Source organism: Lissotriton vulgaris, chromosome 8, assembly GCF_964263255.1.
Source record: "Lissotriton vulgaris chromosome 8, aLisVul1.2, whole genome shotgun sequence".
Classification (NCBI taxonomy): domain Eukaryota; kingdom Metazoa; phylum Chordata; class Amphibia; order Caudata; family Salamandridae; genus Lissotriton; species Lissotriton vulgaris.
Genome location: NC_141696.1, coordinates 220,548,497 through 220,575,932, shown reverse-complemented (window position 1 = coordinate 220,575,932; position 27,436 = coordinate 220,548,497). Strand labels below are relative to the sequence as shown.

Below are 27,436 nucleotides of genomic sequence, written 5' to 3'. Positions count from 1 at the left end.
AAGAAAAAAAGTGCCAGGGCTTTCGTCCGGAGGCCAGTGCAGGGTGGACCACACTTTGCCCCTGACATGGATATTAACAACACAACAACTAACGAACACACAACTACCAGTGTGACAATTCGGACTTTTTCAGGACCAAAAGCTATAATGAAGGCTTGGGCGGCAGGTAATAGCAATTTTTAAGGTATACTGAATTAATAATTGACTAATGTTGTTGTCATCTTAGACAGCGCTACCTTGTGGCAGACTGCCACAAGCACTGGTGTTCACAATTAAGTCTCGCCCACAGAAACTATCGACTCAAATTAAGCACTAGGATACTACTGGGCTGTTGACACAAAAATCTTGACCCCGCATTGTGTGCTGATACCACAGCTTAATAATCAAAAATAAGAGCACAAATTATCAGCTTTGTGTTTATCTCAAAATTCTGAAATCGCAAGTTAAGTTAAACATCCAACTGAGCTACAATTGTGAAGTTTTAGAGTATTTACCCCTATCGGTTTCTTCTTTAAGGTCACAGAGCACCTCCAGGGCGATAAAATGATGACGACCAAGTGAGGTTCAATATAATTGATATAACCTGTGCAGGGCATGCTTTGATGTTTGGAAACAGAAAAACCAAGATGCCATAAAATGTGTATCTGTACTCGGCTCATTCTCCCTCTCCTGTCACTACTCTACCCCTTAACATTTATGTGTCACCACATACAGGGCTGTCTTTCCAATTTGCAAGTGCAGATTTGTATTTTCTATTCCCAAAATTTGAATGAACGCACTTTAATCTTTTACAGACAATTTTGAATTGACCTGTTTTGGGCCCGTGTGCAGAGCCGGATCAGCTATTTCTTCCATCGGGCACTTCCTCATGGGGCTGCAGCTATTGAAGCCCATTTTTTCGTGGTCAACAACCCTTGCAGCTCTCTCCCTTTACAAGAGGGTTTCTGGTAGCAAGCTAAAAGAGAGAGGTTGGAAAGAGACAGAAAAGAAGGATAGAGGGAGCTAATAGTATCTGATTTTAACATGTAACCCGGGGACTTGTTTTAAGATTTTTGGCAAGGGCTGGTCTTGGTCCCATCGGACCCTCCGTGGGTGCTCTTGAGGTGACCATTGTTGAGCACATGGTAGCCAGTCCCCGTCGTAGAATATTGTGGTCCTCTTCAGGAAGAAATTCACTGGACCGGATTGCCTCCCCTCCCCTTTAGTAGGGAACAGCAAGGATCAAGAGGCCAGCTGCCACTGCGACGCAAAAAAGGTGGTGCTCCAGGGATGGCAGTGAGAGTAGTTACCCGAAGCCTACTGAAAACCCTGAGGAAGAGTCCTGTTACCTTCCTGACCCCATAGTGTCCAGATTTTGGGGCCAGTAATCGATGGCATTGCGACTGTGATTCCTGCGGGGAATTGATACTAGTAAAACGACTGCCGCAAACTTAAGGCCCCTCCATCCCAAGAACAAAAGAGGAATTACAAGGCATCCCTAGGTAGTGCTGTGGTGTGGCTGCCCCAGGCAAATAATTGCAGAACTGCCAGCAGGAGGGAGAGCTTTCGTTTTTTCACCAGTTGTGAGTAAATTGACGCTGAGGGCGTGGTTCCTCAAGTATGGAAGAGAGACATGCCACCCAAGGAACTGAAAGTCAAAGAGTTTCAGGACGAAATCGGATGTTTTTCGGACAACAATGCTGCTCCCGCAGACCCCAATTTGAAACAAGGAGTTTGGAAGCAGAGCCTGTAGGGTCCAGCCGACTCAAAGAGGGCTCTATTCATGGACACCTTGTAAACTTTAAACACGTTGATGACCATTGTCCACTAATGAATGTTCAAAAGGGAGTCAGGGGTTTGTTGGTTTCCAGGTGGTTGATTAGTTGGATGTTTATAGCTTTTTCTGGCACATTGGCTGGGAAGGGGTGTAGTGATATCGGCTGGTAGATTTTGAGTTCTGCTGGGTCTGCAGAGGTTTTTTTTAGGAGCGGATTGGCCTGTGTGTTCTTCCAGGTTCCTGTGAAGTTGGTGGCATTGATGGAAGTGTTGATGGTTGTGAGTTCCTTTCTTATGGCGTTGATTCCCTTATTGAACATGCCATGGTACAGGGATCTTTGGAGGATCCTGGGTGTATGAAACCCATGATGGTGGCGGTGGGCAGGGGTGTGAGTGGGTCCCATGTGGTGATGGTGGTTAGGGTGTGGTCGTTGTTGAAGGATGGCTAGGGGTGGTTGGGGTTCAAAGTGTTAATATATGGTTGCGATTTTGTCGTGGAAAAATTCTGCGGAGGAGTCGCAGAAGTTTTGGGAGGTTGGTGATGGCTTTCTCAGTTGCTGTGGGTTTGGAGAACTTGATGATGTAGAAAAGCTCCTTGCTGTGGGCGGAGCTGGCTTTCAGGTGGGTTTTGAGGGCATCCTTGGCGTTCTTCAATTGTGAGTGGTAGTTGTTTAGTGTTTTTGTTTGAATTGTTCTGTGTCAGATTGTGCTTTGCTGGTACTCCAGATCCTTTTCAGGCTTTTGGAGTTGCGTTTTGAGGCTTTGAGTTCATATGTGAACTAGTTGTTAAGATGTCTTTGGGTTTTGGGGGGTTTGAAGGGTGCAACTTTGTCAGAGCAGGGGGTCGCTAGAGGGCGCACAGCAAGATGGCCGCACTGCCTGACCAGGCAAAAATCTACCTAATATCAACTGCATCACATACCTCTGGCGACTGCTGGAACCTCGTGTCGACAGTTGACTGCCTGCTGCATGGAATGGGGCAACTTTGCGGCATTTAGAATCCTGCCTGAGGCTGAGAGCTGAGACGCCTCTCCCGCATTGCTGCTGGGCCTGGAAATGGCGGACGCCGAGTCTTGGTGGGCTGCTGGTCAGACGGGCTGTCTGTGAACTGTGAGTTTCCTTGCACGGCCCCTTCTGAGTGGTGGCGGACTGTGGGTCGGAGGCAGCTGCTGTATGAGCCTCTGGGGGCTGCTGGTGCTGAGTAGTGAGATTGGAGCCCGCCCGTCCTGAAGCAGTTTGCGGTGTCCACGTAGAGCCGCGGAGGGCGGCATTGGTGGCGGAGCCTGACAGCGGAACCTTTGAGGCCTAGCGCCGCGGCTGTGAGAAGTCTGGATTGCTGGCACCAGCGCCCGTCGCCGCTTTGTGTGGTGAGTGGGGTCAGCCCTGCCTGAGGCTCGGGCTGTGACGGTGGGGACGGGTCTTGGCTAGGGGCTGTGCCCGGCTTGCTGCGCCTGGCGCGGGGCCTGGGGGCTGCTGTGACGGTTGCGGCCTGCACGCTGCGGCTCCCAAGACTTGGAGGGAGCCCCTGATATCATCGTGCACGGCTCATCGGCGGGCGACAGGAGTGCTGCCATCGGCGACTGGGGGGTGCCCGCTGTTGTCAGGAAGGAGACCTGCGGACCTGCCGTGTTACTGGATTTTTGGATATAGCGTCAACAGGCCTGAAGTGTGCTCGCCCACCGTACATTGATAAATATAGCAGAGGGAAACAGATTTATTGGGCTGCCGTGGGGAGCTTGCAATGTGCTGCATGTGCCAGAGCTTCTGCCCTTAATTTTTTTCGCATAGGGTCCTGCTGTGCTGAACTAAGTACACGCCTCCAATGACTGGGTTGTTTGCCAGTTTAGAAATTTAGCCTTCTGGTCCCCTCCCGTTTTGGCGGTCTGCCTGAGGGGAATTCTGGCGGATGGGGGACTACTCTGTCTGTTTTTTTTTTTTTTAAGAGATCCTTGCAGGTGTGATTTCTGGGGCCACGTGTGGAGCTGCGTGCGGGACCCACTCCGGCTCTGTGAGGTGAGGCGGGGTCCTGTGAGCGGCCTGAGAACTGTCTGCATTGGCCCCTGCTGTCTCCTGTATTGGTACTGCGGCAAGGCCTATAATCATGGGGCGGACGGAGAAGAATCAGCCCGACTCACTTTTGAATCACGGAGGGCCCCCAAGACACCGCAGAAGGCTGCCTCGGGCTCGGAGGTGGACGCTGCATCAGACGGGACCCCCCCCCCCGTTGGAGTCTACTTTGGTGGCCATGCAGAGAACTTTGCAGTCTATTGAAGGGGCCATGGCTGCTGTTAATCACCGGCTTGATCATATGTCCACCCAACTTGAGAAGCAGAGCGCCCGCATGGGGGAGGTGGAACAGAGGGTCTCGGCTACAGAGGATGGCTTATGTACGGTCACAGATAAGACATTGTATATGAAGAAAGTCCTCTCCCTCATCCAGGCGAAGAACGAGGACTTAGAGGCGCGGTCCCGGCGCAACAATATCCGCATTACGGGGCTGCCGGAATCGACCAGTATGGGCAGGATGGAGACCTATATAGAGCACCTTCTAACGGATATCTTTGGCACGGAACATCTATCTAATATGTTTACCGTGGAACTGGCCCACCGGTCTTTGGCTGCTCGACCTGTCCCGGGGGCTTCCCCCCGCCGTGTAATAGCTAGGATCCTGAACTACAGGGATCGGGACGCAATTTTGCGCCTGGCGAGGGAAAAGGGAACTATTAAACATCAGGGAAATACGCTTGCCTTCTTCCCGGATTTCACGGTTGCCGTCCAGGCAGCGCGGAGGGAGTTTGGCGCGGTGAAGCCGTTTCTGCGGAATGAAGGGGTCCCATATGCCATGCTATATCCGGCCCGCCTTCGCATTGGTGCTGCAGCTGATAACAAGATCTTTTCTTCTCCAAAGATCTTTTCTTCTCCAAAGGCTGCAATGGATCATGCCAAGAAACTGAAACGTAGAAAGCAAGACTCTGCAGGGGCACAAGATGAGGAGGAGTAGGGGGGTTCTGGGTGTTCATGGCTCCACTTGAAGATGTGCTGAAGTTTTTATTTCTGGGTCCCTCTGTTTATGCTAGAATATATATGTGTTTTTCTGATGTAATGTACCTTAAATGCTCGGGAGCTCCTGAATTCTCATCCTATAGAAGGTCTACTCATCTAGGTAGCGGTCAGAGATGGGCTATGGGTTTGTTTCTATTCTGGATCAGGGTGGGAGGTTTGATTGCGCTGCTCTTCCTGTTTTCCGGCAGTGAATTTTTGTATTGTGGGGCTTCCAACTTCTTCTGTTCCGTCCCTATGCATTAGCCTCATTATACTTGGGGCCTTTGAGTTTTCACGTGTTTTTCTTATTAGCGAGCTGTTTTTATCCTTTCCGCATCCTTTTAGTCTACCAGGTTTGGATGGGATGCTTGACTGTTAATCGCTCGGTCAACTCCTCTGTGGGAGGACTGCGCATCTGTGCCCCCCTGTATGGGTGTACCCCAAAAATTGCTCTCTGATGTTGTGGGGAGGGGCCGGTTGGATGGGGGGTTGGGATGGATTTGGCATGGTTGGGATGCTAAAGTAGGTGGGGGGTTGGTGGGGTTGGGACCGGGGATGGGGGAATGTTTGTTTTTTCCCAGGTGCAAAAAGGTGGTGTACAGTATTTGCTGCTGCTTGTGGTTACTCTGCTCTGAACCCGTCAATCAATGTCTAGCTTTCTTGCAACCAGCTAATGGGTAGTTGTATCAAGTTCCAAACATGGAACGTACATGGCCTCAATACGCCGCGGAGAATCAGAATGGTGTTTGCGGGGTTAGACCGCATGGGGGTGAGTGTTGATTTACTTCTGCAGACACATTTAACTGCTGCATCAGCAAGGACCGTAGGTGCGCGGTGGGCCAGCGTGAAAGCGTCTTCCTCATATTCCTCGTATGCGAGAGGGGTGCTGACATTAGTGAATAAAGGGGTCCCTTTCACAGAACTTAGAACTGAAATGGATAATGGGCGGCTTGTGCTAATGCATGGCAGATTGGGAGGAGAAAGTGTGTTCTTGGTGAATATCTATGGGCCTAACATGGATGACCCTGCGTTTTTTCAGGACGTGTGGCGTAGGATACTGACATTTACCCCGGCGGAAATCATTTGAGGAGGGGATTTTAACTTATATCTGGATGCTTTCAAAGACAGGCATGGATCTGGTGAGGCCAGGCCAAAAAGGGCGTTGGATGTGCTGTGGGGTCTTCTGGACGCTGGACATGTGCATGATATATGGCGCTTGCGTAATCCGGATCCCTATGAGAGTACATTTGCGTCTTTGGTACATGGCTCGTAGTCCCGTATTGATTATTGGTTGATCTCGGGTGAGGTTTGTCATCTGGTCGAGAGGGTCTCTCACGAGGCTCGATCTGTCTGATCATTCCCCGTTGTTTCTGGAGATGGTGCTGCCGGAATATAGGGCGCCACAGTTCGCGTGGAGGCTCTAACCGTCGGAGCTTAAAGACCCGGTGTTCAAGCAAACTATTGCGGAGGCGATTAGGAATTATTTTAAAGAGAACGAAGGCACAGTGGACAGTCCAGGGGTCCTTTGGGAGGCCTTTAAGGTCACCATTAGGGGGGGCCTGCATAGGGGCGCAGTCCGGGGTTTTACGTGGTCTCCGGCGCCGGATACGTAAGTTGGCGGTGGACATAGCTCTCCTGGAGAGGGCCTATGCTGCTAATCCAACTGCAGATAAGCTGGCACAGATACGAGAACTAGTCACTGAACATAATGACACTGTAGATCAGGAGCTACGGCATTGCTCTCGGTGTCGGACAGCTCGGTATTTTGAGGAGGGTGGGCGGCCTGGCCGTTCTCTTGCCCAGAAACTAGCGGAGCCTCGTAGTCAGGAGCCCATTAATGAGCTCGTGGATGACACTGGCACACCATGTCATTCGACGGAAGACCTCTGCGAGGTAGTACTGACATTTTATAAGGATCTGTATGCTGCCAGGGAATCCCCTTCTTCTGGGGAAACTCATGATTATCTGGATGATATAGCGTTGGGGGTGGCTGTCCAAGGTCCACTGTGAGTACTTGGTGCAGCCTTTTGGTGAGGAGGATGTGAAGGAAGCCATAATGGCCTTGCCGACGTGTAAAGCTGCTGGGCCGGATGGTTTGCCGAGTGAATTTTATAAGGCATTCGCTTCGGTTTTGGCTCCGCAGTTGCTGGAGGTTTACACGGAGGCCTATGATAGAGGGATTCTACCACCATCTCTTCGGGAGGCCCCGCTGGTCACCTTGTTGAAGCCAGACAAACCCTCTAATCAGTGGGGATTCTATAGACCACTCTTCATCATTTACATAGATGCCAAAATCTTGGCGAAAATGATAGCCACCAGGCTCCAGCCTTTGATATCCTTATTAATATTACCAGATCAGTCCGGCTTTGTTACTGAGCGGTCCACTACGCATAACCATTGCACGTTTTTTTCCATGCTGCATTATTTCAAACCAGATTTTCAGGCCGTTGCTATGCTGCTTGATGCAGCAAAGGCATTTGATTCTGTGCATTGGTCGTACATGTTCACGGTTCTGAGTAGGATGGGGTTTCCCCCCTTCTTTGTGCAGTGGATTCGGGTTCTCTATTATGAGCCGGTCGCCAGAGTGCGAGTCAATGGCAAAGTTTTGTCTTTATTCTCTATAGAAAGGGGCACGAGGCAGGGTTGCCCCCTGTCGCCCATGCTTTTCTACCTGGTACTAGAGCCACTGGCCTGTAAATTTTCCACCGCCGCATTACGGTTCAGACAGCGACCGCTGATTGTTTCGCTTTACGCGGATGATATGTTGCTCTATGTCTGTATATCCATCACCGCTCCTAAGGGAATACGTCCAATTCAAAAGGTTCTCTGGCCTGGGCATTAATTGGTCCGAATCTGTGGTCTTTCCATTAACAGTACACACAAAAGAAATTGAACTTGACTTCCCGTTGGCCTGGACCTCTGAGCCCGTGAAGTATTTGGGGGTGTGGATCCATAGAGATCCAGCTGTGGTGATCACAGAGAACTATGGGTGCTCCATTACGCGCATTACAGAGCAGGCAGAGCGATGGTCACATCTTCCTTTATCGTTAGCAGATAGAATTGCTGTGGTAAAAATGGTCTTTCGGCCTAAGATGCTGTACTTCTTCAATAATATCCCTATTAAACTGAATATAGCTCTGTACTGAACGCTGCAGTCAGCACTGCTGACCTTTTTCTGGGGGGAATACAACCCCGATGGGATCTGCTGGTACAGCCTTTTGATCAGGGGGGCTTTGAGGCTCCGGATCTTCGTCTTTATTACCTCTGGGCACAAGCACACTTTGCCCATTATTGGCATTTCCCACAGCGCTTTTAACCGCATGTGGATATCGAATCGGATGCAGTCCTTCCCATTCCGGTGCAAGCTATGGTTCTATCGGGTGGTTCGGGTGGACCCCGGGAGGAAGTAAACCCCCCTCTGTGCACGTCCTGGGCGTGGCGGGCCCTGGTTGCTAGAGTGCAGCTCCCGTATTTATATGCACACCTTCTGCCCATTGCGTCTCACCCAGAGGTGTCGGCTGCACGGGAGCCCGCCGAACTGAGGGAGCTCGCGACGGCGGCATTGTCAGGATGGGGGATCCCCAATGGAGTAGATCGCAATTTCATGTTCAACTTCACGTTCGTCCGAATCCGCCAGGCCGTTCGGGATGCATATCCGGACTTCCCTGTGGAGCCCACAACTCTTCATGTGCTGCAGGTGATGCTCACGGGGGAGAGTCGCAAGGGGCTTATTACTAGGCTTTGTAACGCCTCCCAGCGGGAACGTGAGCTGGAGGCCCACCCGTCATGCCAACGCTGGCAAACCACGATAGGCAGTTCGATCTCGATGGAGGTGTGGACGGCATGCTGTCAGCTCACGGGCTGCCTTACTGCAAACTGCAACCTCAGGATTATCCATTTTAAATTCCTACACCAAGTATATCACTCGCCCTTGCAACTTCATAAGTATGGCCTGAGAGAAACTGCAAATTGTGTGCGGTGTGGTGCTGCGGATGCCGATTTTTATCATGCTGCATGGATATGTGGGTCGGTGTATGCTTTTTGGACTGAAGTGACTCGTATCTTGTCGGAAATGGTGTTGGAGTCCGTAACTTGTACGCCTGAGTTGTGTCTCCTGGGTTATGTGAATCACCTGAAGTCAGCTAATGGACGATTAGCTGACGATTGTGGCGATCTCCACTTTGTTTGCAAAGCGGGCGGTGGCGCAGCGATGGGGATCGCGGGCTACCCCTACTATAAAACAGTGGCTTAAGGACCTGGTTTATTGTAGAGATCAGTTGCAAGCATATGAGGAAGAGTTACCGGAATCCTCCCGCCCTAAAGACTTTTGGAGCCCCATTACAGCCTGTCTGATGGCTCATCCTGATTTATTTTAAATGACATTGTTTCATGTGCTGTAATGAATTATTGAACTCTACTACATTACCAATGGGCAAGAAATATATCACTACTGGGATTGAGTGTTAGGCTGCTCCACCTCTGTAGGGGGGCTTCCTGAATGACACTGACCACTGTGCAGTAAACGCTCTTGTTGCACCACCTGGGGGCGATGCACTTAATTATATCTTACCGCCTGGGTGGGGTTTGGGGTGGGGGCGGGAGGAGGGGGGGTGTTTTCATGATATATGTATTTGCTTAAGCATGGATGGGTCTGCATTCTTATATCTGAATTTCTTGTGAAAATGTTGTTTATGACAAAATTGATGAATAAAATAAAAAATTAAAAAATGGTCAGAGCAGTTGGTGATCCAGGTGTTGAAGTTTTGGTGGATTCCTCTGAATTGGAGGAGGGTAGAGGCAGCGAGGAGTAGATGGTGAGTGTCCAGAGGTTACCTGTTACTTTCCTCATGCTCCTGTGGGGGGTGGGGGCGGCGGGGCTGGGCTGGGGATGGAGGAGATATAGACGTGGAGTGAGTGGTCGGTCAAGGTCACTTTGGTGGCGTGGCTTTACCTGATCCTGTTGCTAGGTGAGAATATGTGGTCCAGTGTGTGTCTGGCGATGTGGGTGGGGTCAGTGACTCATTAGGAGAGCCCATTATCTCTAGGAGGTTAGCAGTGTTGGTATCAGAGGCATCTCCCAGTTGAGATCCCCTAGGAAGAGGAAGTCTTTAAAGTTAATGGCTAGAGGGGTGATGTCCCCGATGGCCTCGCAGAAGGCGGGGCGGGCTGTAGGCGAGGGTGCCTCTGAAGGTGGTTTTGCAGTTGGTTTTGATCTGGAAAATAAAATGCTCCATGATGGGGGTTGCAGTGTCTATGGTGGTAGTGCAGTTGATGCTCACTTTATGAATGATGGCTATTCCTCCACCTTGCTTGTTGGTGCGGTCGATTTTGTATCCGTGTAGTATGGCAATGGTGATGTCTGGTGCGGATGCCTGGCTGAGCCACGTCTCAGTGAGGACGACTATGTCTGGTGTGAGGGAGGCGATATCCTAGATTTCGCTGGCGTGCTTGTGGAGAGAGTGACTGGTGATTAGTAGGCAGTGTAACTGATCTGTGAGGGTGGTGGGCAGCGGATGTTCGGGGGCTGTGGGTTTGATGTAGCAGTGGAGAAGGCTGTGGCGGTAGGAAAAGGGTCCTGCTGCTGTTCTCCGGGATGCGAGGTAGCAGTTGCTGTTACTCTGTCCGGGGTTGATGGCTAGGAGTTCGGTGCGAGTGTAGGTTTGCATAGGTGGGAGCAGGGGTCTGGGCATGGTCCTTGCACGGACAGGTGCAGACAGTCTTGCCTTAGACAACCCAGTGGCGTGCCCGCTGCGGCTTCCCTTAAACAGGTCACCCATCAAGGGGGGGTGCGGGTCGCTGGGTGGGGTTAAAGGGAGGCAGAAGGAGGGAAGGGCTGAGCCAGAAAAGAGCGGTTTAGGCTGTGGGATGGAGGACCAGGGAGTGAGGGAAAGCAGGAATGGGTAAGAAGAGTCTACTAGGGAATCTGTGGAAAAAGAGCAAAGCTAAGAGAGAATCTGTTGAAGGAAGAGTAGAGTTAAGAGGGTATCTGTGCACAACGAGCAAAGTTAGCAGAGGAATCTATGGAAGGAAGAGCAGAGTTTAGAGGGAATCTATGGAAAAACGAGTAAAGTTAAGAAAGGAATCTGTGGATAAACAAGCAAAAGCTAGAAGAGGAATCTGTGGAAGAAGAGCAAAGTTAAGAGGGAATCTCGAAAAACAAGTAGAGTTAAGAGGGCATGCGGTGAAAAAAGACCGTGGTCTAGAGGCAATCTGTGGAAAAGAACGAAGTTATGAGGTTAACCTGCTGGGTGGTGTGAGTGGCAGGGGAGAGCTGGCCCGGGGAACAATGACATATTCTCTAGCATGGCTGTTCCTGATGTCTATATTAATTATAGCAAGTAGCCTTGCCTGGGTTGTGAAAGGGACATCCTTGAACAGGGTACGAGAGACACCAGACATACAACATGTTTGCCAGTCTGTATTGTAACATTGGAACAAGTAGTGCACAAAGTAGTGTTCTCTTACAGTATCGGAATAATGCTGCTTTTATACAGAGCCAGACTTATTTTGACAGCAGAATAAGGATTCTCAAACATTTTGCTGATAAACTGCACTTGTTTGGAGAGGCAGGACACAGCTAGTCTGTGCGTAAACACGGGAAGCACTAGTGTACCTCCGCTAGATAGATACTATTCCGGAGAAGAAAGACACAAGCCACATGTTAAAGAAAATTCTACATCTGTCCTTACAGTGCACTTTGGGAATCTGATCACAGAAGCATTTGCTTTAGGCAACCATCAGTATTGCTGAGACCACATGGCAAACACAAGCAGATGATCTGTGACTGGGGTGAGTGTCTGAAAAGTTTCCGCTCTCCGTCCATCATCTCCTTGTGTTTGCTTTGTTTGCCCTAAGTTGTCAGGGTATGCCCAGACGTGGGTCCCTTGCTCACTTTACCACTGGATTCAACCTAGCCTGGCTGATGAGTGCTGTTAGCCTGAAACCGGTCTCAGGATACTTGTTTCCGGTTCAGGGAAAACCTGGCTTGGCAGTTCGGACTGGACTGTTCTGTGAAGCACAGGGTCAAGACTGATTTGCATATGGCTGGATCTGAACTGAGGTGGCAAAGTGAGCTAAAGAACGATGATGGATTCAGCCCAGATCTGTGACTCGGGATGAGTGTCTGAAAAGTTTCAGGGCTCCGACCATTATCTCCTTGTGTTTGCTGACAACACGAAATCCAGCCAATACTCTGAGGCCGGGCTCGTAGAAGCTTGATCTGAAGACCAGGGTTGCTGGGCCCACCGTGATAACACAGACATGCTATGAATTGAAAAAGGAATTTGGGCACCAATAGCAACACGAAAATGTCAGTGACAGGCAGAGCAAGCCAATTTATGCACACCACGCTGTGGGGTGGTTCCAGGGGTCCTATAATGTGTGACTAATGCATTGTAGTACAGCGATGCGAACACCAGCACTAAAATGCATTAGTCTAACTCCTTATGCGTAGTTCTAGACAGGGCTGATCTTTACTCTAGTGGAACCGCTGTTGATGAACAAATGTGATCTGGCAGCTAATCTTCCAAGGGGTTGCTAAGTCACAATGATGATCGTACCACCTTATATAGGGTGGGGCTACCATCACTGATTTTCTCTGCCCAAGGCTTGGTGGATATAAAGAGGGAATATGAAGAATGTCCTCTATATGCAGAGAGAAACTCCCTGTGTGTCGGAAAAAAATTACTTGGTATGTTCCCAGAAGAAACCTCCGCTCATCAAGCACAAATTTGGTGATTACTACGCGATTTAAGAAGACTAGGATGGGTGGCAGAGCTTTTGGCGTAGCAGCCTCACGATTGGAATGATCTCCCTTAAATATTAGACAAATTCAGACTTTGCTCCCATTCAGGATGAGTTTGATAACTTGGCTATTCCCGAGGGAGGTGTAATACGAGTTATGTATTACTTGTCGGCAGGTAGTCTATATGTACACTGACAACAGGGTATGTCTCAGTGCCAGGATACCCGTGCGTTGACCGTATGTGCTATATAAGTTTAATTTACATTACATTACATTACCTGTGTTTTGTATGGAGAAAACAAACTCCTGCATTGAGAGTTCATTTTCTCAATACAAATAAGTTTGCAGAGTTGGTGCTTTAAAATTGGTGCCCGCTCAGCAAGCTTACAGGGTCTATAGGGACGCCCCTGATGCTGCTGTGTCCACAGCAATGACATCCTGGCCAGGCTGGTGGGGATCTCTAAATAAAGTATGCACACTATGAGGTACCAGAGGCACAAAAAAACAAAGCCTCCTTTATCTGTAAATGCTTTTGAATTACCTCAGTAGGTGTAGTATGCCGGCTCTATTTGGAACGATGTTCCCAATTATGCAGAAGTTTACAATATCAGTGTCCCTATTTTTTGTTTTAAAACAACCATGCAAGACAAGATGATGCTAACCTTCAGGTGCTTCTCGCTGTTTTGTGAAACCAAGCCAAAGGTATCCAGAGAAAGAGAAAACCAGCCTTCTTGGCATGGAACCTCCCACCTTAAAGAAATGTAAATGTGTGCATTTGGTTAAGCAGCAAAACTGGCTTTAATTGATAGAGCCATTTGATGCTTCTTGGTGACAAAGATTTATTCTTGTTTGGGAAGTAATGCAAGGGTGTTTCATATCAGTTCTGGAGTCTGCCCTTCTAATGGAAGCTTATAAAGAAAGCAATTGCACTAGGTATAGTCTGATTGTATATTACTAAAAAAGATATTTTTAACACACTTATTTTAATACTAAAGAAAGATTTAATAACTTTTACAAATTTTTGCACAGCAGACAATGTTGCTGCACAGGTTTGGGGGAAAGAAACAGCAGAACAGCGTCTGCACTGTTTTCCTCTCTCCCTGCGCTGACACACTTTAGGCTGCCTTGCCCTATGCTCAACCCTTAGTCCCCCATAGTGCAAGTGTTTATACTGTGAGGTCAAGCATAGGTTTTTAACTTGGAGACCCCTCCATTACAAACATTGCGCTTTAATACTTTTCCCACTTTGTATGCGTGCCATGCAGAGCAGCACACATGCAAAGTTGGGAAAATGTGGCAACCTTTTAAAGTCACTCCACTGTTCTGCCTGGCTCAAAGAGGTGTACGTTTCTGGTGCAAATACCCATCTGCCAATGTTAGTAGATAGAGATTTGTAACAAAATCCATGGGTGGTTGCATGAGAATGCCAATGTACCACCCATACTAGCTGCCTTGATGCAAAATAGTGCATAGCGCTATTTTGTATTACATTTTAGGCAACTTTACAAGAAAAATCCTTATTTGCGTTGGAAAGTAAATAACACTTGGCGCTGGATTTGCGTCAATATAATTTTGTGATGCAAATCTGATAAGTGTTAGTAAATCTAAGTCTTGGTTTCTTTGTACATTGTGCAGCAGCCTATCTTATACTGTGAGTAATACCATTCCTAATAATGACTTGCATATTCACAGTTCTTTCAATCGCCGGATGGGATCTCAGCCATAGAAATACACATTTACCCAGTGCACCAGCCAGAATTCAGTTCTGTGACTGGTTCCACCCACAGACATTTGCAATGATCACGTTAACCAACTGAGCTGTTATTGCAAAAACAAATGTCTTTTCCGCTGATTACTTTGAAACAGTTCCCATACTTTTTAATCTGTGGATGAACTGCAGTGTAGCTACCACAAGGCTGACACTGAGGCCTCATTTCCAGCACACAGCAGCAGAAGAATGTTATGTTCCTGAAAGTTGCATCAGCCTGGGCTTAGAGGGACGAGTGTTTTGTTTGGTGTCCATTGGAGGCTGGGTTTGCTTATTGTTCACCAAGTGCTCCAGCAGGACAGACAGGATGTTGTCCGTTTTCATGTGCTTCGGTTAAGTCTGTTGATTGCTGTGGACAGTTGCTATGTTGCTTACGCAGTAAAACAGATTTAAACCTGATCTCTTTTCGTCAATGCTCTTATTATCCCAGTTTGGTGTAACATTATATGAGATAGGTAACATTATATGAGATAGGTAAATGTTCTTTCTAGTGCATTAACTGTGTGTGTTGTAGGTTAGATTGCCTTTGACTGTGGTCACACCCACAACCTTGTACAAACTAACTTGCGTTTTTTGCACCATTTTCACTTTGGAAATGGTATGAGATCTATTCCTATGCTAGTTGTCCTGCAGGATCCAAATTGCACCTCCCTGACAAGGTGTAACCAGGCTGAAAGTAGCCTGTGGTTGCTTGTTACTATTCAGAGGGGGGGCGAGGCCTGGCATTTCCTATTGGACCAAGACTCATGTGCATGCGATTGCTCCCTGTCGGGAGCGGCACAAGAAGGCCTGGAATGGAGCCTAAATAACTTTCAGCTGATGAAACTTTAGAAGGCTTTTTGCCCACCAACCTTGGTTGTTTTAATGCATAGTGGAGGTCACAAATATTCTTAGGCTTTGTCTCAAACAAGTGTCACTGTTTTCTCTTAAAGAGGTTCCAAAGAATGTATAAGTATGAAAGAATGTAGGGCTCATTATCCTTTGTGGTAGAGATATCCGCTTTTGCCTGTCAAATGCACCTCGGCCGCAAAGCTTCATGTATTCCCAAAGAGAGCTCAAGGGTTACTTTCAGTCTTCTCTTCACCCTCCGAGGCCACTGACCTAGAGCAGGACTGCACTCAAGTGAGGTTTGCTATGTCTTGAGAAGATTCTAGTTCTTCTTACCCCACTCTTCTTTCGAAAGACAGTTGATTGTGATATATGTATTTGCCAATATAAGGGGAAAATACTTTTGGAATCCATAAGAATGAAGTCTTTTTCACAATCAGACCCTCCTGCAAGCAAATCAAAGCAGCATGCTTAGGTTACTGCATTTGGGATTGTGGAATGTGGTGTGTGCAAGGTTTTGAAGTCAAAAAGCCAGGTAGTGATGGTGAATGTTCTAGTGGTAAATAAGTGTTCTGTTTTCAATTTAATTTTGTGCGTGTATCAATATATTTTGTTCTGTTCCTCTGCTCTAAAACATTGTTGAAATTACTTATTCTTTTCTCTTCAATGTTACAGAGTATCTGATGGATTGCCGAAAGTTTGTGGAAGTCAATGCATTGGGCTTAACTGTGGCTGCCCTGAGCAGTTATGACTTCAATATACGAGCAGCCGCTTATTACGTGCTGGGATCTTTTCACTCTCATTTGGACGGTCCTCGTTTTCGCGACAGGAGGCAGGTATGCAGATAGTGCCTGATGTGGCCCTAAACTAAAACATTTATTTACAGAGTGAATGTATTGAAAACAATCTGTCACATCTTCTCAACATAAACCTAGTTATACAGTGCATGTTTCTTAATCTCTTTTTCTATAAATAATCTTACTTTTATTTGCTTATTTTATATTTTTCAATGGCTTTGCTCTACCAGGTTAGGGCCAATGCACTTAACCTTTAAAAAAACTAAGACATATTACAATTACCAAGCATTTAGCACATACATATATCAAACAATGTCTTAAAACTATCAGTGGCAAATAAGAGAACTGTCGATAACCATGTGGGTGGGAAAGAATTTTGAGTTAACAAGCTAAGTGTAAAGTAGTTAAGATGGTGTGTAGTTACAGAGGTAAGCAGGGAAGATGAAAGGAAAAGTTGTAGCAGGAATTGGCAGAGAAGTTACCTGCTGTAGTTATGTTCTCCAGAGATTATGAAAAGAATGTGCTAGTAATAATTGACTTCAGGGGCCGCACATTTCTCTTTATATAATTTATTCTTGATTTATTTCAATAGTAAGACAGAACCTTTTCTGAAAATGATAAATAAAATAATTGTTATTATTGAGCTGCCAAAATGATGAATACTACCACATAACAGTGATGTGTTCATGATATTCAATAGAAGCTTATCAATTATTTGTCTATATGTTTCAGAATGACTGTGGATCGTAGTTCCTTCCCTCTCCACTTGGACCTAAGGTCTCATCCGAACATCCCCCTCAAGAGTATCTCTCACTTTGGCAATCTCTCACTCCCAATCTTTCTTGTTAGATTTCCTGGGTCGCACTCGGTTTGTTCCACTGGTCCCCCTTTCAATGTATTCCCATCTCCTAGTTTACATATGTCAGTTTATCATATCCCATTCATCCACAAACCACGGTATATAAAACTTTAGCCATGCACTGAGCATCAGTTCCTAAAGCACTTCACGCCAGAATGTCTTAACACAGGACACTCTCTCACAGAATGTATTATATTTACTTCACAGCCCACATCTGTGTCCTTCATCAGACCTATTATAAAAACTGTAAAGCATTTGTGATTGCTTCTATAAAGTGATTTAAAGGTACCAGTCCTAGTTTAGTGATGATGAGCACATATCTTGTGAATATCAGGGCTTCCCTGCGAAGCCATCTGCAGTGTTATAGGGTGTTTTCACATACATTTATTAGAGACAACTAGATCGTCTAACAAGAGGAATTCAAAATCTCATGAATTTTAGATTTTGACTTTGTCGTCCGTTTCTATCATACTTCTGCTTCTCTAGTTGAGAGTTCTATAGAACTCTTTCGTTATTTTCCTGAATTACCCTCCTTAACTGATTAACTACAGATGCTTGTAAAGCTGTACAACTGAGAACATCAAATTGTTTCTGGATCCCTGCAAAATATTTCACTCCCATCTTAATCTCCATGTCTCAGTCTCTTTTTCTCCATCACTTTTAGTAACTCTTCAACTTTTAGTTCCCCCTATAGTGAGGACCGCAGGGATAGCGGGAGATTCTTTACCATGGAATGATCCCCAGACATCCTACTGCATCCAGAAACATTTTGAGCAGTACCTGTGTGCTCTGGTTGGTGGTTTTGTTGGCCTCCACCTAGACGGTGGCTAAGTCGTACCCGCCAAAATTGACGTGCGCAGTGCCTGTATAGGAGTCAGCTTTGCGTGCTGACATCAGTTCTTATCTTTCTGCGCCAGTCAGCGCAGATCTGTATGGAGCTACTTTGTCACTTTTTGATTAACTTTTTCTAGACATTTTGTCAAACCCTTTCTGAGATATCTCCTGGTGTTCTAGGTATGTTCCCTCAAAAACCAGTAGGTTTCAAACCATGTGGTGTCTGTCAAAGGCAGATGTCTGTAACAGACTGTAACAGGTGTTTGGAGCAGGACCATGATGTCAAGGCCTGCAAGAACTGCAGTGCAATGCACCTGAAGGCGTTGCAGCCATGCTCCCTGAAGGTCCTCGATGCCTGATGTCAGACAACCCAATGACAATCAAGATGATCGTCTTATGGAAGGTTCCGGAACCACTGACTCGTCATGGTTGGAGTAAGTCCCACAAAAAGAAGCAGAACAAGAAGATTCCTTACCAATCTTACCCACTCTGCGAACGGATTTCTCAATGTAGGGCATTCTCATGAGGTCCTTAGTGCTTTGCACCAATACATAAGCAACCTTCGTGGCTCTGCGGTTCTGGCATACAAAGGTCACAAAAAGTTACTGAGGTAAGCATTCTGGGGTGGCGCGTATATAGGCACTGTGCACAGCGCTTCTGTTGTGGCTAACGCAGAGCCAAACCACGCTACCTACTGGTGCATAGAGGTACTGCTTGAAATGTTTTCAGGTCCTGTCTGACGTCTGGGAATATTCTACGGTAAGGAATATGCAGTTAGAGAGAGTTTCTAGCAGAGAAGGCATTACAGAAGGTAAGTAACTTGTTCTTCCAACCATACATTAAACTTGCCTGCTCTTTGCCAAAATCACTTTAATCCAACCCACTAGTAGGTCATAGTGTTGATTTTAGGAGTTTGCCTACGAATAGCAGATCTCCACATTGCTTACCACTGCTGCCTGTTTCTCTGTTCTTAACAGTGGGTCCTGCTTCCCCAAATGTATCCATTGATTGACTACTGCCAGTAGTGATGCCAATACCGTTTTTCTATGTCTGTCACGCCTTGACCTCCCTGTTACCGAGATAAAGAGATAAACATTTTGATTTGGAATCTTAATCCTGTCATTTTCTCATCTGAACAGACTTGTACTTTTTGAAGGGAGGTTCTCTGAGTTAAGTAAAATTACCTAGTATTGTTGCTTCACTCCCGTGTGAAGAACATATCTAGTGACTTAGTTCATTCATTCATTCAATAAACTTTATTTCGGTTCGTTTTAACCATCAAAGCACATAAAAAATACATTTTCATTGTTCTACAGTTCATTGATAATTATAAGTGTTAAAATGCATCATATGAAATCAGAAGGGAGAAGACAATTTGTTAAGACTATAAAAATTTTAATAATTTTAAAAGTTTAAAAAATGAAGATAACAATTGTTGATCCAATTAATTCTCAAGTCTCTGCAAATAAATACATAGGTGACCTTGTTAGATAAGTAATTTACTTCGGGTAAACCACATAGAAAACAAAAACGTAGTTATAGCGGACACTATCAGTGGATTAGTGTCAGACTTCAAAATCCTAAAGAAGGCTAGATAGTCCCTAATGCCCAAATTGTTGCATAGTTGTATTATCCACTTTCTTCGTATGAGTGAATAGGCTGGACAGAAAAGAGTAACATGCAAGATGGTTTCATTTTCAATTCTACAGCCAGGGCATAGATGTACAGAACCCCCCGTCCACCTGTCAGTCATAGAATAAAGGGGCAGTGTTCCAAATCTAAACTGTAAGTGCAGCTTCTTCGCTAAAGTAGGTTGGATTACGTCTATTTCTTGTTCAAAGCTGTATTTGGACTTATGGCTCAGGAAGGCACCAGTCAGGCTCGTTGATGGAACTGAACGAAGGGTCCTCCTGAGGTTAAAGTCCTTCACAGCACTGGACAATGTTTTCTTAGAAATAGTTGAGGATGTTGCCTCAGGGTTTGTCCATAAGCTTTCGTATCCAATTTGAGCAAGAGACTGTCTAACAAAACGTAGCCATTTAATTCTACCTGCTCCTGGGGAGGCTAGCACCACCTTTAATTCCTTTTTGTAACTTTCCAGTTCGGGGTTGCTCCACAGCCTCCTCCAATAGAGAAGGGGACGTGAGGCGATAACATCGGCAATGGGCCTAATATTCAGGTCTAGCCTAAGTGGGACTAATGGAGTACTTCTAGGCAAGGTTAGAATTTGCCTAATAAAGTTATTTTCTGTAGAGGTTAAATCAGTAGAAGGAACGTGTCCCCAAAGTTCCGCCCCGTAAAGGGAAGATGATCTTGCTTGAACTTTGAAGATTGGAGCACTAATAATTTTATAGGCACAGTTTTTTTGGACTTTTAAGATTCCCCCAGTTGTCTGTGTAAGTTTTAGATTGGCCTTAGCCATTCGTGACTTAGTATGAACCATCACTCTCTTATATCATGATAACTGGAGTTACTATAAATAACACCACTTTTGGGATTTTACTTTTCATTTAAATGTTTCTTGCCTCTCACTATTGGTTCATCAGAGGATGAACTCAATTCTTACTCTGAGTTGTGCCAGGGGGCCCCTGCTAGATTACCAAACCATTTCTGCTGGTACATACCTGGCTCCTGAGGTTTCAGGGCATACATTTGCCAGTAAAAGTATGCATAGCTATGCATTTCACAACTGTGCTCCCTAGTTTAGTTGTGCAGGTAGATCACTTTGATAACGGTGTGGTGGTGTGAATAAGGTGCATATAGTGTGTAATTGCAAACAATTTAAGGCTGTCTGACAATTCAGAAGGGTGGGGTTTGTTTCACCAAATATGTGTCAGGTTTTCAAGGAACCAACAACTACATTTTTATGATTTTTCTTCATTTTCATGAGGGTCCAAATTTTTGTTCACTGTTCTGGTTAGTGATCGGTTTGAGTTCATTTGTTCATTTCCTGTTTGCTGATTGGGACAGGTTAAGTTTCGAATGACTAGCTAGCTGCAACTACTGGTGGTATATCTTCCCATTACACACACAGCTAAAACTTCGATTCGGGGCATGTGAGCTGTAGATCACATGCTTGTGCATATATCGCCATCTAGTGTTGGGCCTGGATGTTTGCACTTTGTTTTTCTTCGAAGAAGTCTTTGCAGTCAAGACATAGGTGACTCCTACTTTCGGTGGTAGTGCGCATGGTCATCGACTCCATCTTCAGATTGTTTTTTCCGCCATCGGGTTCCGATGTTACTCGCTGCGCTTTGCTTCGACACCCATCCTGGGGTTTCCCTCGGTGTGTAGACGACTCAACTTCGACGATATTGTTTCTTATTGCTTACTCTATTCGTCGCGTATCATGTTTATTTAGAAAAAGCCCTCTTTCGATCGGAAAGCTTGTGGTAGGCCGTTGGGCCTTTCTGCCTCCATCTGACTTGCAGTTGATGGAACAAACCCCCTTTAACTGCCCTCGGTGCCACGCGAAATACCCGCGCACCGACTCACACGAAGTGTGTAACCTGTGTTTGTCACCAGAACACAAAGAACAGGACTGCGACGCGGGTAAGGCTTTCTGTTCCAAGAAAACACTTCACGCCCGTCGGGCTTCAACGACGCAACATGCAGAGCCAACGCACAGACAAAAGATGTGTCAACTGAATCATTAAATTTTCTTATATTTCCATCGACCCAATTTTTTTTTTTAAACTTCTTTGGTCAAGCTTGATAGTATTTGGCCATTAGTTTTTGAAATTGTTGGATAAGGGAATGCGCTGCATCTGTTATTGTATGACGCGACCGCTGTATCGTAATCATTAATTTCGGAAAAATTCAGTCCTATTGCAAATTATTTTAAAAGGCACTATACATGTTCTGTTGTTTTTTAGAGTTCACCTGGTGATTTTCACTGTTTTATAGAGCAAAGAAAGCATCGATAGATGGGATGTATTGTTTTTTTCCCCCTTCGATGGTATCTACATTTTCTGCGGGCAGCTGTAGTATCGTTAAATGTTAGCAGGCTCCGCGTTTATCCAAGACTGAAAACGCCATCATTTTGACACATCTTTTTATTTATTGCAGAAAATAGAATTGATTCACGTACCAACACATGTGCCGTGCCGTAGGACCCTATATGTACAGATAGTCCAAACGCTTGATCTATTCGAGAGAAATTATGCTCAAAGACGGTTTCCTGATGAAGGCAGCAGTGCCGAAACGCGCGTAGTCTCTATTCTGCCGCTAGCCATCATCATAAGTATCCGTTCTTGTTTTGTTTGTTTTTAGAATTATGAATGTAAAAGTGAAATGTAAATAATAAGTAAATGCATTTTAAGAGTTGAAATATTGCAACCATAATAGAAAAGAAACAAAAAATACTGAAAAGAGAATGAAATAGAATAAAAATAAAAATAAATATATATTTTTCCATATATCAATATGTGGGCTATCCATTACTGCACCTTAAAAGTTTAATGTGTTAAATGTATGTTTGCTATTGCTTTTTTCCCAAATTGTGTTTTTTCCCTACGTGTAGCAAACCTATTTGTTTAGTAGGGGTCCCCATTTTTTCCTATAAACCATCTGATCCAGTCTACATAAGAGGACAATTGCCCCTAGACTCATTAGTTTCTAAGGCATGCAAGAGGGCAAACTCCCAGACTACTGGAGACGCACCACCCACAGATAAAGAGTCAAAGCTCCTGGACGCTTCAGGGAAGAGACTAGCCTCCCAGGCTGCTAACTTCTAGCGCATATCTACCACACAAGCGCTACTATCCAGACATGACTGTGTGCATTGGGACGAAATGGAACAACTTATCCAATCTTTACCCCAAAAACATGAATCTAAAGCGCAAGACTTGGTATGTGAGGGGCAACTAATCTCCAACAATGAAATTAGGTGCTCCCTAGATGCAGCTGATACATCGGCCAGAGCGGTGAACACTAGTGTCCTTTTAAGAAGGCACGCCTGGTTACGTATATCAGGATTCAAACCGGAGGTTCATACCTCAATATTAAACACGCCATTCGATAAAGAACACCTATTTGGGCCTGTGGTAAATTCTTCACTTGAGAAGCTGAAGAAAGATACAGAAGTGGCTAAATCAATGGGAGCCCTTCAGTCTCAACAAGGCAGTTGTTTCTTTCGACGCTCATTTTATCGAGCAGGGTCCAAAACCATGTCCTTGGACTTCATCCACATATAAGGGCAATAACCAACCCTCTGGTTCTAAGACTTACTTCAGGGGTGGTTATAGAGGAAACAACTGCAAGGGCAGAGGTAGAGGTTCCAGCGCACGCATCTCCCCCTCTAATACTAACAGTGACTTGCCCACAGTTCCCTGACCACTTAACACCCTTGGGGGAAAGACTGTCACAATTTCTACCAAAGTGGCAGTCAATAACAACAGACAAGTGGGTTCTCCAAATTATCCATTCTGGTTACTACCTGGAGCCATCAACACTCTCCAAACAGGGCGACTGACGCTGGATGCTGGGGATCACGGTTCGATCCCCGGCTCCGGCAGCAGGGGTCTGCCCAGCACCATACGACTCTGGGCAATAGCTCGCTTAATCTTCCCAACGGCCCCCAGCGCTGACATACCCCTTCGGGGGTGATACGTGTGCTATACAAGTACTGGATTTACACAAACTTTCACTGGATCACCTACACCTCCTCAAACGAGGTACAATCCCTTATAGGAAAAGGAGCCATAGAGCCTGTACCACCAAAACATCAAGGGTCGGGCGTGTATTCCTTTTACTTCCTAATTCTAAAAAAGGGACGGCTCTCTCAGACCAATATTAGATCTCAAAGAACGACATTTTTGCATACAATCAGACCATTTCCACATGGTAACACTTCAAGGGGTACTACCTCTTTTGCAAAAAGAGAACTTTCTGTCTACTCCGAACTTAAAGGACCCATACTCACCACAAATTACTCAGGTTTGTGGTAGCAGGTCAACATTACCAACTCAAGGTACCGCCATTTGGACTCATCACTGCCCCCAGAGTCTTCACAAAGTGTCTGGCAGTAGTAGCTGCTCATATAAGAAGACAAAGCATTCATGTCTTCCCATTCCTGGACAATTGGCTCATCAAAGACGGCACATATGTACAGTGCCGCAAGCACACTTCTGTAACCATTCATTTACTTCACTAACTGGGGTTAGTGTGTTAAAATCATATCTTCAGCCAGTCAAAACTCAGAACTACCTAGGAGCCAACTTAGATACACAAAGGGCTCTGGCGTTTCCCAACGCAGACAGAATTTGAAACATGCAGGCGTTGATTCTCCAGTTTCAAGCCAATCAGTCACTTCCAGCAAGTTTTTATGCAGCTGTTGGGAATGATGGCGTCTTGCATCATGATCGTTCCCCATACCAGGTTGCACATGTGTCTACTTCAAGAATGCTTAGCCAGTCAGTGGAACCAGTCACGAGGTCTATTAACCGATCTAGTGTTGGTAAGCTGCCGTGCTCCTCGCTCTCTGCAGTTGTTGAACACACAAAATTTGTCAAAAGGATGGCTGTTCATAGACCCGGTTCCACAGATAATATTAACAGCGGACGCGTCACTAACTGGCTTTGGAGCTCATCTCCAACAACACACAGTGCAAGGTCTGTGGACCCAACAGCAAAGGTTGCTCCACAACAATCATTTGGAGCTAATGGCAATCCTTCTAGCTCTCAAAGCCTTTCAAGATCACCTGTCTGGCAAAACTGTCTGCTTTCGAACTGACCACATGACAGCTACGTATTACATACAGAAACAGGGGGACACACACACTCTCCAACTGTCCCGTTTAGCCCAACACATCTGGAAGTGGGTTATTCACCACAATATGTATCTCCTAGCGGAACTCCTCCCAGGAGTCAACAATCAGATTGCGGACCTCCTCAGCAGGCCGAGGTGTCAAATACACAAATGGGAACTTCACCCTCAAGTTCTCCACCCTTACTTTCAAGCTTGGGGAGTCCCTCACATAGACCTGTTTGCAGAACGCAAAATGCCAAAAATTCGTCTCCAGGTATCCACACCCGTTATCCAAAGGCAACGCTCTATGGATTTACTGGTCAGGGATATTTGCTTACGCTTTTCCACCTCTCCCACTCATTCCATTAGTGGTTCAGAAACGTAGGCAGACCTCTCTCACACTAATCCTAGTAGCTCCAAAATGGGCACATCAACCCTGGTTCACAACCCTGTTGGAACTCTCAATGGTACCACATCAGAAATTACATTTAACTCATAGTCTCTTAACACAGAGCCATGGAAAAATCAAACAACCAGATCCCGAACAATGAACCTCCTGATCTGGCTCCTGAAGTCATAGAGTTTGGTTATCTGAGCCTTCCACCCGACTGTATGAACATTATTAAAGAGGCCAGAAGGCCTACCACAAGAGCCTGTTACGCAGCTAAATGGAAACGATTTGTGATCTATTGCAATACCAATAAGATCAACCTTCTTGATGCTTCCATACAACACATTATCTTCTACCTCTTACATTTGTCGCAGTCATCATTGGCATATTCATCCATCAGACTGCATTTCGCTGCAATTGCAGCCTATCTTCAAAATAGACAACATGTATCCTTCTTTAGGGTGTCTTTAAATAACACATTTATGGAAGGACTAAAAAGTTATACCATCAAGTATTCCACCTGCCCCAGTCTGGGATCTTAATATAGCCCTCACAAGGTTAATGGGCCCACCATTTGAACCCATGCACAAATGTGAACTACAATTCCTTACTTGGAAAACAGCTTTCCTCATTGCAATCACTCCATTAAGGAGAGTGGGTGAACTTCAGACACTAAGCATAGAACAACCTTTTTTCCAGCTACACAAAGATAAAGTGGTTCTTGGTTCCAAACCCAAATTCCTACCTAAGGTAGTATCTGCATTTCACATAATTTTTTCCCCCCTCAACCAGACTCGGTTGCAGAACGAGCTCTACACACATTGGATGCTAGTAGAGCACTTTTGTATTACGCTGAAAGAACTAAATCTTTTTGTAAGACCAAACATCTCTTTGTTGCTTTTGCACCACCTCACAAGGGCAATCGTATATCCAAATCAGGTATTGCTAGGTGGATTGTTAAATGCATTCAAATTTGCTATGCACGAGTCAAAAGGACTCGAACGATACCCCTCTTGAGCACATTCCACTTGTAAGCTAGGGGCTACTATGGCTTTCTTAAGGAACATCCCTATTACTGACATCTGCAAAGCTGCAACATGGTCCACACCACACACTTTCACCAAGCATTATTGTGTAGATGTGTTAGCCAGACAACAAGCTAATATGGTCCAAGCAGTATTTAGAATGCTGTTTCAGTCCACTCCATGAGCTACACGATAGCCACTGCTTGGGAGCGACGGCTGTACAGTCTATGCACAAGCATGTGATCTACAGCTCACATGCCTCGAAGGGAAAATGCTACTTACCCAGTATGCATCTGTTGTTGGCATGTAGAGCTGTAAAATTTCATGCGCCCACCCATCTCGCCGGGTACCTGTAGCTGCTGTAGTTCTTTTGTTACTATTCATACATACACATGGTCATCTCTATTCTTTACTACTACTTCATTCTCTCACCCTCTGCGGAAAAACAATCAGAAGATGGAGGTGATGACCATGTGCACTATCACCGAAAGGAGGAGTCACCTACCTCGTGACTACAAACACTTCTTTGAAGAAAAACAAAGTGCAAACATCCGGGCCCAACACTAGATGGCGATATATCCACAAGCATGAGCTTCTACAGCTCTACATGCCAAGAACAGATGCATACTGGGTAAGTAGCATTTTCCTTTATTGCAAAAGGTAGAGTGAGCTTTCTGCTTTTTTGAGTTCACCATTCTCCTAGCTCTATATCATACTCCTCTTCGCACAAATCAAGGCAGATGACAAATTGTACTTTCTGAAAACATAAATCCACATAGTTACAAACGCGTAGATAGGTCTTATAAGGGTCACGCAGTGAGTACATTATTTCCTATTACCTTATTCTTTATCTAGCAGCCCGTCCTGACGTTGTCCGGGTATGAAATAGAATGTTTGCAATGTGTGTAATAGGCAAGGGAAATTTATTTTAAAATCTCGCGGTAGACAACATTTTTAGCATGAAGTTTCACAATAGTTAGGCATGTGTGTGCAGATACTGTGTGTACCTCGGAGTAAGAAGTGTTAGCAGATGTCTCTAGTGTGTATGTACTCCACTTCCGTAGGTAAGCTTGTGTGAAAGTGCATTCAGTTGTAAATTTCGTGTCCCTGCAGGCACGCTGAATTGCGTCATCCCCCGCCTGAGGCCCGGCTCCAGTTTTGTTTGATTTTGTTTTTGTGGTGTAAAGTCGTTGATGCAGAGAGTTGAGTGGGTGACAGCGCGCGCTGGAGACGCTGCGCGTGTGGGAAAGTGCAGTCAGTTCAAAGGTTGGTGTCCCAGCAGACGCGCTTAGTCGCCTCATCCGCTGCCTGAGCCCGGCTCCAGCCCTGGTTGATGTTGTGCGCCTGGTGTCAATTCGTTTATGCAGAGAGTTGAGTGTGTGACAGCGCGCAGGATACTGTGCAGTTATTGTCCCCGCAGGCACGATCAGTCGCGTCTGCCCCCGCCTAAGCCCCGGCAATTGCTGCGCCCATTGGCCACGACCCTTGCTTCCGCGCAATTGCCGCACCCATTGGCCTTGGCCACGCTCCCGGCCCAACGCACACGTTTGTTTTCCACACGCCCTCAAGGCATGTTTCTTTTTTTAGGGATGTGCCGCGCGAATGTTGCCGTTTGTCGCACCCATTGGCCACACCCCTTTGTGCCG

The 27,436-nt window shown here is 45.9% G+C and overlaps 1 protein-coding gene across 1 annotated transcript in view; it reads left to right on the top strand.

Moving 5' to 3' along the window:
• Window positions 1–27,436, top strand: part of URB1 (URB1 ribosome biogenesis factor) — a 783,310-nt gene that overhangs the window by 619,863 nt on the left and 136,011 nt on the right. The window contains exon 31 of the mRNA XM_086933991.1: window positions 15,813–15,973. Coding sequence (XP_086790117.1) covers window positions 15,813–15,973 — 161 coding nt within the window. The remainder of the gene's footprint in view (window positions 1–15,812; window positions 15,974–27,436) is intronic.